General features: G+C 39.1%; 1 protein-coding gene across 7 annotated transcripts in view; it reads left to right on the top strand.

The window, feature by feature from the left end:
- The window catches only part of dysf (dysferlin, limb girdle muscular dystrophy 2B (autosomal recessive)), a 104,936-nt gene extending 93,580 nt beyond the window's left edge, over positions 1–11,356 (top strand). For all 7 annotated transcript variants that reach the window (XM_085395038.1, XM_085395048.1, XM_085395058.1 and 4 more), the window contains 5 exons: positions 2,976–3,075; positions 5,292–5,464; positions 5,869–5,978; positions 6,054–6,201; positions 7,250–11,356. In XM_085395038.1, coding sequence (XP_085251164.1) covers positions 2,976–3,075; positions 5,292–5,464; positions 5,869–5,978; positions 6,054–6,201; positions 7,250–7,306 — 588 coding nt within the window. In that variant the 3' untranslated portion in view covers positions 7,307–11,356. The remainder of the gene's footprint in view (positions 1–2,975; positions 3,076–5,291; positions 5,465–5,868; positions 5,979–6,053; positions 6,202–7,249) is intronic.
- Positions 11,357–14,551: the final 3,195 nt, after the last annotated feature.

Here is a 14,551-nt window from a genome sequence, read left to right as displayed (position 1 = left end):
TTCTTTCCTACGGGTGACAAAAACTAAATTCAAATGTCTGCTCTCAGTTATAAAAATGTTCACCTAACATAACATGAAGGAGCAAACTATCCAAATGTATTTGAGTTTTTTCTGTAGCACACTGCAAATATGTTTTGTTTTTGTTTTGTTTTTAATGCCTTTTAGTTCAATATTTTAAAACAACAGTTTCTGGATATGTACTCACTTTGGGAGCCAGCCTCTAGTGTCCACATGAGGAACTACCAGTCCACAAATGTCATCAACTCTGTTACCCAGTCAGTGGGTCAGCATTTAATGGCTTCAGGTCATTTAAAACAATATTCAGCCCCTGAAAGAGGGTCTCAGACTAAAACCTGCTACCCCCTCGACCTGATCGTACTGAGTGGGGGTATGTCCTGCCTCCATGATGCCACCATGATGGCACCGCAACACCAGCATGAAAAGGAATGAACAGATCCTGGGATTATTGCTCCACAGTAACAGACACGAAAGAGTCAGAGGGAGAAAATTAATATTTGCATTCAAAGGTTGCCAAGTGCAACTTTTTGTTTGTGGAAAATCTCTTTGCTATATTAAGTAACAGCAACATGCTGTCGTATTCTGCAAATCACAGAGGGGGGTAATTTTAATTCAGGTGTGAAAAGCCCTACTTTATGTCAGCATAACAAAGTCTCACACGCAGATAAAAAGGACGACTGAGCGAATGGAAAGAGAAAGAGAGGAACTTGATGTGCAGCAGCTGCACAGTGAAGCCCATTAGCACAAAGGTGAGACGGGATCAGTTTCTGTCTGCCAGTGTGGCGTGAATTTACCAGAGGCTATAATAGCTATACTGTAACACACACCACGCACACACACAGACTTCCAGTATGGAAGTGGAGATGCAGTGAGACCTGTGTTGATGGAGTGGCTGCAACATCTTTCAGCACAATTTGAGAACATTTAGAGAAGAATGAAGCAGACTTTTAAAGGTAAATCACCTTCTATTATTATTATCCTTATGAAATCTAATTTCCAAAAGAGACCTGGTCAATAGGCAGCAAACGTAACAACAAATTGCATAACAAGTAGAAACCCAAATATTCAGTACAAACCAGTGAGCACGTGTGAATCATATGCAATAGCAGGTCATTAAGAGCGACATTAAAAACAGTAACACTGACCAAAAGATTTATTCTATCGCTCCTTTAAAATAGAGATAAAGCTGCTGAGTAGCTGGATAGTGGTGGTAGTGGTAAGACTACACGGATCCCAGGACACACTGATGAGAGTTGGCCTACGGGAACAAGAAGACGCAAGTGGGCAAGTTATGAGAACACCTCGCTGTGGGAATGTTAGTACACTTGTAACCCCAAATTCAAATTTTATTTGTCACATACACAGTCATACACAGTACGATATGCAGTGAAATGCTTAGACAACTGCTCGTGACCTAAAGAAAAAAAAAGACTATGAATAGGATAGGAAATAAATATGAAAATTAAAATGAAGGGTAAATTTAGCAAAAAGGAATAAAATAAAATATAAAAATTAAAGTTAAAAATAAAATAACTGTACAACAAAATACACAATACACAAATACACAATATAGAAATATATATATAAGAAATCATGAAGAAATGTTGAACAATAACAGCAGCTGTACAAGTACTAAATGGTATGAAGAAATATAAAGTCCAGGGTTGTGCAAACGGAAGGGGTTACATGAATAGGATGAAGGACCTATGAAATCTTCAATACCAAACACAAATTCTACAGCAAGGGGAGCCAGGATGACGGGTGAAAGGGGAGATATCATCACCTCCACCCGAGATTAAGTACCAAGCCCCAAGTTCGATGGAAGAAGAAGGGTTGAGTGTGAGAGGAACGGAAAGAGAGTTCATCGGGATAGATAGATATTTTAGTGCTGTCAGCGTTACTCTCGTTAAAATGACGTTAACACCATAACTGCATTAACGCGGCAAATCTCCGTTAACGAGCTTACCCCGCGCGTGGGGCTACACGGCGTCAATGCGTTTGCACGGTTAGCTCATGCTAGAAAACAAATATTATATTAAAGGTGCATGGTTTTCTTATTGTGCCCTCAATGCTAAATCTTAAAATTGCATTATGTAAGCTACAAAATGTCAGGTATACAAAACAATGGTGTTGCACATAACTTGCTGGAAATGTGTGGATGCTACACCGATAGCTACGGTAAAAACTTTTGATAGCTATTGTGAAAAAAGCGCAGATTTGGATTAGATCTTCCCTACACGCATAAAAATCAGTCACACTCACTGATTCCTTTCACCTCTAGTGGACTGGATTCACACAGCAATTACAAAGTGGAGCTCTGTTACTGTTACAGACACTTCACGTTAAAAATGGTTCCTTAAGGTTGGAGTCTTTGACTTTAATGAAATCCCCACCAGTGATGTAGTCAGTGCAGCCATGAGTGGTGACAACCCTCCAAACTCCATGTGATAAACCTGCTGGTACCTCCAGCATTATGTATATTTTTCTCAGCCTGAAATGGACACAGCTGAGGAGAAATAGGTTTATGATATTTAGGTAAACAAATTTATTCTTAATTTTTTTCATAATTTCCATTTCATATCACAATGTATTTGCTCCATATCTCCATATAACCCATTTATAGATGAATTTTTTAAAATATATTTTTTTATCTGTAATTTTTCCATGTATTGTTTGAGTTCCTTTCTTTCTTTCAACATTTCTTTCTTTCGCTGACAGCCTTGTCAGCTGGCATGTTTTCCAAGCACCAAGCGGTTGTTTCAGTCTTTAATGGACATAAATAAAAAGGCAGATCTTCTTTCAGGGCTTCTATAACCCAAGTGTTGACCCTGTACCTCTGTACAAGAATAAACAAAATGAATCAGAATTCATGTTTTGAGGATCTATCATTGAAAGAAGGAACCTGGTGTTATGAAATTGCAGCTGTTTCCCATTTTCTGCCTTCTGTTTGTCTGCAGGAACATTTCTGGAGTCTGGATAAAGCCGAGACTAAACTGGCTCCTAAACTGACCATTCAGATCTGGGACAACGACAAGTTCTCCTTTGACGACTACCTAGGTAAAAACCATCACTTTGACTGTCTGTGTTTGTTTTTTCTGGCGTGCCACATTGTGTTTACTGTGAAAATGAGGTGAGGTCTTTAAAAAAAAATCATGATTTATCTCATCCTGTCACATGTCACAGCTGGTTGGTCCCAGAGATTTTAGACCCATGATGTGTGGTAAAAACATAATTGGATTTCCTTCACGAAACTTCAGTGAAATCAAAGTCGGACTAAAAGCCATTTCTTCTGTTCGTTGATTTACTGTAAAACGTGTAAATGGATCCGTATTCTCCAGGTCAGAAACACATGTGCTCGACTTTGGATGGTTGAAATGCACTTAACTCATTTGTGTATGACATTTAGACAGATTTCCCCTCATTTCTGGCTCAAGGTTTAGAGGTAAATATATCCAGGGAACCATATGTGCGATGTACGAACAGCTACTGTGATAACATTTATCTTTAGAATTAGCACTCGCCCGTTTCCACTGTGTCTGCACATTTTACAGCAAGGGAGGGGCTGCTTTTCCTGCTTTTTTTTTTTTTTCTCGAGTCTCAAGCTGTCCAAATTCTGCCTTTCCTTCACCCCTAACGCTGCCCCAGCCCATTCCCTTAAAATAACTTACCACCGAGATTCTCCCCTTTCGCTCCCCCTGCATGGGTTCAGCTTCTTTTCTTTATTTTTGCCAAAGAAGGGAGGATGACAGTCTGTGGACGGAGCGTCCCTCTGCGGTGAGAGACAAGGAGGAAGATGAGGAATCCAGATTCTGACCTGTTCCTGTCTGTCACCGTCTCGCTCTGCTGCAGCGTTTTCTCCCGCTCGACTTTATTCACCTCATAGAGTCTGCGGGTGTGTGGCCACCTCAAAGCATTTTTTCCATGCCTGCCTGTCTTCAGCTCGTCGGCTCGGACCGCCGACTGTTAATCTTCCTGCACGGTGTGCGGGTCAGACACGAGCCATTTTCCTGCGGTTGTACTGTCAAACTGAAGCTAACTCTGGAAAAACACTTCCAGTGGATCTCTGGTCTCTCTTCAGCCCACAACTTAATGTCAACAAAGATCAAACCTTTTACTAGCTACCCTTCACCACAGGGTCGCCAATAATTCACTCAGCGCACGCTCGATAATTATTCATTCAGAAAAACTGGCTAAACAGACAGCTGAATCTGCTGAGTTTTAGAGATCTAAGCCTTGCTTGCCCCAAAATATCCATCTCCTCCAACCCTGCTTTAACAAATACAGAGTTCAGGCTGTAAAATATTTCACTGCACGAAAAGTGCAGTTTATCGGCTAACAGAAAACTCCCGGGAATTGTCGTGGTTGACATAGTTTGACTTCCTGGCAGATTTATGGATGTTCACCTGGCAGAAAGTTGTTTTTTTTTTCCTCCATTATTTGTGTGATTAGGTCTTTACATCGTCTCATGAGATGTTAAACCTTGAGCCAATCATAGCTTGACATTTTCATATCTAGTACAATGTCATTAGGAAAGAGCTGCAAGGGAAACAACATGAAGAGAAACAAGAGGATATCATTGGTTAATGTTGTTGCACGAAAAGGTGCCCTATCGAGAGTTTACACTGCATGTTTCCCCAGCTTTTATTATTCTGATCCATCAAGGTGGGACAATGAAGTCATTTTTTATATTCACAAGTGTAAAGCTAATGCTAACTGTCTGTGCACCATCGTCTTAAACTGAGTAGCTAAGTAAACCTTTTTGGGCCCGAGTAACTATATCTGCCATTGTGACCTTTTAATTCATAAAAACGTTTCCTAGTGTGAATTTTTGAATTGACCCGTTCTCAAAGAGTATGAAATTAAGCAATGTGTGAGAGCAGGAGAAATACTTACAAATCAAACACTTTTCATCTCTTTGTGAGGTGGATTGTGGGTAATGAGTTTTCTTCCTGCTAAGGTGGCTGTTGTGTCATTGTTGTTTAGTTTAATCTGCTTGGTGGCTTTATTTTTTCACATTCTAACAAAGCCCCTTTTCCATTATGTGTGTGGCTGTCGTCATAGCAACACGTCTGTGCGTCCCGCAACATAATCAATATGCGACGTGAATGCTACAAAATCAATTGATAATCCTGGGGCTGGATCGTTTAGACGTTTTAATGTAGGAAAAAAAAAGGAAAATATCAGACATCAGTATATTCAGCAGGTGTTGTTATCATCATTAATTTATTATGTATATGAGTCTCTGTCTAACTGTAGTGTGCTTGTTTCTTTAGGTCACCTGGTGATGGACCTGAACCACATGTTGCGTCCAGCAAAGTCTCCAGAGAAGTGTACTCTTCTGGTGCTCGACCAGCCACCGGACAAACTGGTGTCTCTGTTTGAACAGAAGACTGTCAAAGGCTGGTGGCCCTGCACCTGCGAGAACAATGGAGAGAAGATCATCGCTGTGAGAGCACAAACACACACACACAACCATTTTCAACAGGGTGCGAAAACATATAAGCCCACTGCCCTTTTTGTTTTTTGCATTTTTGTCACACTTAGCACGCTTCAGGCTCATGAAACAAATTTTAATGATAGATCAAAGTAAACCAAGTCCATGCCAAATGCAAGAAAATCTTGAAATATTTGTAATTCATATGCCATACAGTTATTTATCAAACACTGGCACTGAGTATTTTACTTTGTATTGACATGAAGTTTAAAATCCCTTAATTCCCATAAAGACAAAGTAAAGTAAACATCATTCAGCCGCTGAGCAATATCCGTTTTACCCACCTGCCAGTCGTGCCTACTTTGTTCTCTGAAGAAAGGATGAGACAAACTGTGTGTTTGCTGCCTCCATTTCAGGGGAAGGTGGAGATGTCTCTGGAGATAGTGACAGAGCAGGAGCAAGAGGAGAGACCAGCCGGCCTCGGCAGAGATGAACCCAACATGAACCCTCACCTGGAGGAGCCTCAGTGAGTCTACACACACACACACTAAAAACCACACACACAAATATAGTTTCTCATTCTCGTCTTTTCTTCTCTCAGGCGTCCAGAGACATCCTTCCTGTGGTTCTCCTCCCCTTACAAGACCCTCAAATACATCCTGTGGAGACGGTTCAAGTGGTTCATCATTCTCTTCATTTTCCTCTTCTTCATTATCCTCTTCCTTGGAGTCTTCCTCTACTCCTTCCCGGCAAGTTTTAGTGTGTGTGTGTGTGTGTGTGTGTGTGTGTGTGTGTGTGTGTGTGTGTGTGTGTGTGTGTGTGTGTGTGTGTGTGTGTGTGAAAGAAAGAAACTGTGACTAAGCAGATTCAGGGAGCTTCACTGCAGCAGAGACAGAGAGGACAGTCACACAGGTTTAGAAACAGGTTGCCAACCATCTGGCAACCTCTAGATGCTATTGAAAAACGAGTAAGCAATCAGCACCAGCCTCCAGCAATCACAGTAACTGACCGGTTGCTGTGATTGCTGGAGGCTGGTGGCAGTTTCAGTGAAATTGATTGCTAAAACCTCAGTAATGCAGGCCTAGAGATCGGTCATTGATAAGCGGTGGTAACCACCGAGGAAGATGGTGGTAATCACCGCTTGCTAGGGAAAAATGCATAATCCCCAACTGGTTGGCAAGTGGTTGCTGGAGATGCTTAACAAGCTGCACCATAACCTTCCTTGCAATTACTTCTAAGATTGCCGCGGCCCCCGGTTTGCATGGAAGACACGGACTTGTCTCCAAAAGCTGTTTGCCAAATGTTTACTGAGCAGGAGTGAAATTGAAATTCGCTTTCATAGGAAAGGTTGTGACTTACCACTGAAGTCAAAAAGACACAACTTATTTTGGTTTGTATCTCACTTTCTTAAATTTCATGGTTAGTTGTCAAGGGATTGCAAACCGAATGCAAACATCCAGCAACCGCTTGCCAGTCAGTCAGTAAATAACAGTTTTTCCTGAGGGACTAGAAGTTGCCGGGGTGCCACCAACCAGTCTCTAGGTCTGTGTGACTGAAGCCGTACACAGAATAACACTGGGAAAATGAGACACGGAGGCAAAGACAAGGCAAAAGAAGTGTGCTGAAAACTAAAAGAACATTAAGAAATTACAAAATCAATGTAAAAAATAAGAAATTGTAAAAAAACAAATTTTGACTCTTTAAATGACAGTTGAGGGGGAGAAAATGAAGAAGAGAAAGCATTAGCAACAAAAAGAAAGGAACTTCCTGCATTATTTTGTGTTTTTCCTCTCACAGAACTATGCTGCCATGAAGATGGTGGGACCATTTGGACCAGCCAAGGAAACAACTTAAGATGAGGAGCATTTGAAGGAAAAGACAAACAGACGTGAACAAATGGAGACAATGAGAAACCACACCACTGTTCTGAGAGTGAAACAAGCACGGATTTTATTAGCCCTTTCTTCTTCTTTTTGAGACTTTTTCTGTTGTCTTCCTGGAGTCATGAGTGATGAAGTCAGCCAAATTGTCAGATCCAGATGTCCTTTGATATAGTCACACCTGATTAGCAGTGGCTGTATGTGCGCTTATGTTTGATATGTGTGCATTTTGTGCCTTTACAGTTAGATTCACTTCTGTACTTCTGTGCTGAAAGCGTTTCCAAAGTTACTATCAGAACTCAGCGTGTGCCGTCTGCATCGCCGTCATCCCTCAGTCACCGCTTTCATCTCTCTTCCCGCCTCGCGCTCTCTCTGCTGCCCTCATGCAGGGGAGGACAAGAAGAAAAGTTCGCCGCTGAGTGAGGCTGCGCTCCGAAACGGCAGAAACAGAATTAAAGATCGTGATTTTGATGGTGTTTGATCTTTTTACCGCCCGCTGCTTCCCTGCGAGAGGCATAGTCAGGTCAGGCAGTCAGTTTACCGACTCATGTCAAACTTTATCACTCCAAAAAATTCAATCTGAGGTTAAAGCGTGGTGGGAGTTTTCAGCTATCATTCTCTTTGAATCACCTTTTAATGTTGTTGCCCTGCTGCTTTCAAGTGCAATCAGACTTTTATTTTTAAAATGTTCAGATCAGAGTTAAGTTGTTAGAAGTGAAACATAATATCCAGGCTGGGTGTTTTTTTTTCTTTGATTATATTTTTATTACAGCAGGTCACATACGATGCCTTCAGGTTGTGTGGGATTTCCCAGCACTTACTGAATACTGTTAAAACAAATTTTCGAGCTCCTCTCCTTAACTATCAGTTCTTCTCCTTCTTTTCCCTCGTCTTCCTCCGTTTTCCCCCTCCTCCTTCTCTATCCAACCTAATCCCTCTCCTCCTCAGGGTTCAGCAGGTTAAGTCAGGGATTTGCTTTTGAGCCGTATTATTACACAGCATGTTTTAGATAGATGATGTGGGCTGATACGGACACACAAGGACACATTGTGTTGTTGATCCTTAAACCGCTCAAGCTTTAGTGAGCAAAGCCGAGCATCGGTGAACGATAAAGAAGAACAGAGTCATGATTTGAAAAATTTTATGTCAAGTCTCATTTTTGCTTATATTTATTATCTTCTTTTCTTTGGGTGCAACCACATCCTGGCTTAGTTTGGTTTGCTCCACAGTGGAAATTTTTTTTTTTTTTTTTTTCCATTTCAGCCTGATATTTTTATTAAAGCTTTTGCATCGACTTTTACAAAAGACAAATTGAACAATATGCCGTTTTCTTTTTAAAGAACATAAAGCAATATAAGACATACACTCCCACCTCATAATTATAGCAGTACCAGTGGGTGTACAAACAGAAAAAGGAAAAAATCCAATCTAATAATACTAGTAACAAACCCTAGGGTACAAGACAACAGTTCCTGAGTGTACAAGGGAGATGTGGAGAGTATCCAAAACCCCCACCTCCACACAGACACATAAAAACAAAAACACACAAAAAAAAAAACAAAAACAAAAAAAAAAAAAAAAAAACCCCACACATGATAAATGGTCAACTTAGTTATAGGGATAAATCAATTCTGTTAGAGAAAAGAAATATGTATAAAGTAGTTAAATAAATACCATCATAGAACGCAGGCACAATAGAATCCATATACTTAAACTTAGGCCTCTTACTTGAACATAAGATAAGAAAAAATAAAATATGATAGAGTCTGAGCTGGCTAATTGGGAGCATTGCGAGACCGCAAAGTCTGAACATGATCAAAAAAGGGTTGCCAGGTCTTAAAAAATTTGGCCGTAGACCCGCGCAGGGTGAATTTAATCTTTTCGAGTTTGCTAAAATGCAGAACGTCTCTGATCCAGATTTCCCAGGATGGGGCAGAAGGGGACTTCCAACATAGCAATATTCTGCGTCTTGCCAATAAGGTGAGAAATGCGACCAGATCCGCTTGAGGCGTCGGCAAGGCAACTGAATCAGGAAGAACCCCAAACAAAGCAGTTAAGGGCACAGGTTGGAGGGTTAGCTGGATGATCTTAGATAAAATCAAGAAAATATTAATCCAGTATTGTTTGAGGGATGAACATGACCAAAACATATGCATTAAAGAGGCAGGTGTTTGATGACAACGGTCGCAGTCAGGGCTAAGATTGGGGTATATTTGAGCTAGTCTGGCCTTAGTCCAATGTACACGGTGCAGAATCTTACATTGAATCAGCCCATGTTTGGCACAGAATGAGGAGCCATGGACCCGGTAAAGAATTTTATCCCAAGAGTCATCCTGAATCACACACCCCAGATCCTGCTCCCATGCCAATTTAATAGCCGAGATTGAAGAGTTGCCAAAGGAACATATTCTCCCATACAAACAGGAGATCAGGCCCTGTAATGAGGGCGGAGGCAATAGAAGGTTATCAAAGTCATGATAAGAAGGTCTAGATGGGAACTGAGAGGATTTCTCCTTAACAAAACTCCGGATTTGTAAATAGCGAAAAAAGTGACTTTTTGGAAGGCCAAATTTCAATGAGAGCTGTTCAAAGGAGGCAAATGTATTCTGAATGTACAGATCAGAAAAAGACCTGATACCCAAAGAGGCCCACAAATAAAAAGCACCATCAGCTAACGAAGGCTGAAAAGAGGGATTTTTCAAGATGGGTGATTGAAGGGGAAAAAAGGTCAACTTAAAATAACGACGAAATTGATACCATATTTTCAAGGTAACTTTGACAATAGAGTTATTATAAGAGCCTGTACTCGAAGGCTGCTTTTGGGCATAAATCAGGGCTGGTAAAGAGGCTGAGACACAGGAAGAAGTCTCCAAACTGAGCCAGGCCGGGGCATTATTCGTGTCTTCCCCCTGTAGCCAATACCTGAGAATACGAATATTACATGCCCAATAATAGAACATAAAGTTTGGTAAAGCCATCCCCCCCATCTTTTTCGGTCTTTGAAGATATGTCTTGCGTATTCTGGGTGTTTTTTTGTTCCAGATAAACCCAGACAGAATCTTGTCTAATTTAGAGAGTAGGTGTTTTTTTTGTGTGTATTCTGTTTGTTTGTTTGTTTTTTACGTTAGCGTATTTCAATGTTCACCTTTAAATGCTGCATTTTTCTCTTTTTTTGTATTTTTTTTTTAATCAGAGATTTGATTCAACTAAAAAGGCAAAAAGTCTCACGAAAACCAAATTCAAAAACCTCTGAGGGTAAGGCTTACTAAAGTGCATTTGATTTATGCTGCAGATACATATGAAATGAAATCAAGTGCTTTATGATTATTTTCCAAGTACTCACAGTATGTTGAGTTTCTGCATAGCATTTAATCTCCCTTTTTGAATGTAGGGAATTAAGTTTTGAAGTATGAATTCCATAGTTTCTGTCTTAATTAGCCAAAGTGTGGAGGACCAAAGCTGCCAGAGAAAGACAAAAGTTAACATCAGAAAATGAATGAATATGGCATTAAATGTAGAAAATTAAAATTATAAATATATAAGCATTATTTTATTTTAAAAGCTTGTGGATGAAATGCATAATAAATATATTTTGAATATTACAAAATTTTCAATTGTTATACATTTTTTATGTACTTATGCACCTTTTGTGTAACTTTCACTTTATTATTTACCATTTATTTTGCTTTTTTAAATCAGTTTACTCATTTTTAAATGTATTTATTTATAAATTAAATGGCAGTGCTATTTTCACAATGATTAATTAACTTTTTGGACACAAAGCATCCTGGTGTTGATCAACCACGAGGATGATCTTAAAGAAAGTTTCCCAGCATTGAACAAATACTAAAAGCCACACCTTGGTGGCCACACTGTTTTTTTTTTTTTCATCATGAAACTGAAATGTAAAATCAAAAGGTTTGAGGGAAAAAAAATGTAATGGAAAAAATAAGAAAGTAAATAGACTGGTTGTACAGGTAATTAACAAGCATTAAATGAAACCAAAAAAAAAAGAAAAAAAAAATCCTACATGGAGTGTATTAGTTGCAATGCGTGTAATGCCATATTTATTTATTAGGTCTTTTTTAAAATGATAATTTGTTTAAATTTTGACAGTTTTAGTCCTCCACTGTTGACTTCCTAACTTTAATGCACTAAAAAAACCAACTTTATTATAATTTTAGTTTGTGAGAGAAAAGAAGGATCAGACTAATAAATTTCAAATTTATTAAAAAAACAAACAAACCCACACACACTTTACATTTTTATTCTAAAACATTTCCAGCAGACACAGCTGGAACACCAAATACCCCAAATCTGCCTGACTGTGGGATGTTTAAAGTGTCTGATGGTTTCAAGTTAGTTATGGGGAAGTATTTCAGGTTACTTCTCACTGGCCTGAGGGTCTTCCAGATGTTTATATTGCAGATATTCTTGGTTCATATACAAGTTTATAATAATAATAATAATAATAATAATAATAATAATGATAATGATAATTATTATTATTGTTGTTGTTATTATAGCTAATAAAAATGATGCAAACAGTATAGTTTAGAATTGTTTGAATTAAAAGCTTAAAAACTTTAGTAGTTCTGCAGGTCCTGCAGTAATAATGGATGGATGAATGTCATCTGCAGGTGAACATTTGTGCGTTTAAAAAAGACCATAATGCTAAACAACATGCAAAGTTCCTGTGCTTTGTGTCGTAATGCATCAGATCTCTGTTTAGAGGTGGGCCTTATTGTCAATTAAGCAGAAAAAGCAGAATATTTCTTCAGCTTTTTTAAGTTTGTAACTTTTGTTTTAGAGTTTTGAAATACCTTTATATATTGAAGTTCTGCTAATGTTAACAAGTCTTGAAAGGGTGAAATTTTACTGAGACAATCCTGCTTACAGTGCCATATACACTGGTTATTTGAAGTCTCGAGAAGCCAAACATTGACTCAGCGCTGTTTTGACCTGACATTATTCTTCTCAGTGAATGCAACGTGCCTTCAAGTCTTTAGCCTTTAGCTTTGCTGCCTTGTCGTATAGCAACACTAGCTAACACCTTCCTCAACAGGAAACGAAAACAAAATCACATGCTTCTGTGACAGTTTAATGCTGCTTATCTCTTCACTGTTATCTGCAGAAACCAGGGGTTGATCTTGTTCTTTGAACCTATTGTTTTACTCTTCTTGTAAACTGCACTGTGCTTCAGTTTTAGACACAAGCAGGGCTCTGCTGCTGGCTGTGATAAACTCCTGCTGCCAAAAAACTGCACTGAAAAATAACACGCGGGGACTTTGTCATGTGAAAGGACAAAGCCCTTTGCTGTTACTGTTTAATGTTTTGTGGGAGATGTGCACTGAATGTTTTCTACACAAGATATGAATTAGACTTCATAGCTGCAGAGAGAAATACTGTGTGCACTGCATTATGTCTGTATTATCAATAAAACTGCACTCTTGCCCTTCGACTAGTGAATTTAATTAGCGAGAAGAAACATAAGCCATGTGTACGTCACATGAAAAAACGTGACCTGAAGTGAAGACTCATACACAATAGAGATGTTTTTAGATTCAGCTTGACTGACACGGTAAGTAGATGTGAGTATATAATTGTTATATCATCGGCTTAGAAATACTAAAACTTACCAGAGTGAGTACTCTTCTCTATAAACAGCTGTCTGTACATTAACGCGAGTAACAGAGTATGACAAAGGCACCAGAGGTCGTCAGAAATTACAGTGCAACCAAAGTATGCAGAAGAGCATCTCAAGCCCTGAAGCAGATTGGCTATAAATGCAGAAGACCACACCAGGTGAATCGGAAGCTGAGGCTATAATTTTCAGAGGTTCACCAAAACTGGGCAATAGAAAATTGGAAAAATGTTGCTGCTCTTGATTTCTGCTTCAATATTCAGATGGTAGGGTCAGAAGTAGATATAAACAACATGGAAGCATGGATCCATCCTGCATTTTTATTATCAGTGCAGGCGGGTGTGGGGATAAGTTTCATGGCACACTTTGGCCCCCTTAGTAGCATTCAAGCATGGTTTGAATGCCACAGCCTACCTGAGAGATAGTATATTAATCTTACTATCATAATATATTTATATGCTTAGACCTCAATACTTGAAATGTGCAATTCACTTGTATTTTTATTTTTTATTCCTATTTATTCTATTTATCCCCTTCGTATATTTTATTTATATTGTCTCTGTATTTATATATATGTGTGTGTGTGTGTGTGTGTGTGTGTGTGTGTGTGTGTGTGTGTATATATAATATTCTGTAACTCTGTAACTTCTGTCGGTGCTGTGCTTTTTTGGAAATCGAATTTCCCAGAGGAACCCACCCGAGGGATTAATAAAGTTCTATCTTATCTTATCTTATCTTATCTTATTTTGAACAATCAGTGACTGGATATGTTAACAGCAAAAAAACATTATTGATGATCCTGTACTCTGTGTCTCACCTTACTACACAAGAAGATTACTTCTAACTGGATCACATTCAAGCTCACCTGGCCAGTCTACACACACAAAAAAGTTCTGATCGGATCTAATTTCTCCACAATATTTTATTGACCTGAAGTGTCAATACTTTTTATCATATTTTTTTGTTCTCGTGCTTCGTTGGGGAACAAAATTGATGAAAACCATTGGACAATGAAATTAACACTGCCTGGAAACCCTCTTAAAGGTGCCATCCACGAAGGACGACAAGAAATATTGATCTGATTATTGCAATAAGGAAATTAAACCAGTGTTTACTCCAGCAACATCTGATTTCCACTGACAACTTTTTGGACACAAAACATCCGCCCAGTGTGCACAGACTGGTATTGCATACCAGAGCCTGTCTGCTCCACTGTAATTAAAACAAAAAGATAAATATACCTTTTTTTTCTGACTCTTTGCATTATTTTGAAATCTGGAATCCACTCATGTTCAAATAAACAAGTTCACTCTCATGTAGAAGAAAGTAAATGAGTGTGCTTTGTGGAGGTAAAGACTCACATTTTCCTGAATTAAATGAGTGGAACAAAGTAGATCAGAGAGGCTTTGGTGTCGACTAAGGGATTATTAACCTGCTGGCTCACACTCACAAATGCATATACACACACAGTGGGGCCCGTTAGGCTGGAAAAACAGATGAGGGTTTAAATATTAAAGTACATGCTCACACAGAGTACATACACCAGTCTTGTATGTGGGTATGTCTTGCATTGTG

This window comes from Rhamphochromis longiceps, linkage group LG3, assembly GCF_057381845.1.
Source record: "Rhamphochromis longiceps isolate RC_006_pf linkage group LG3, R_longiceps_female_GT1.1, whole genome shotgun sequence".
Classification (NCBI taxonomy): Eukaryota; Metazoa; Chordata; class Actinopteri; order Cichliformes; family Cichlidae; genus Rhamphochromis; species Rhamphochromis longiceps.
Note: the sequence above shows the minus strand (reverse complement) of the source record. Positions and strands in the feature narration are given on the sequence as shown.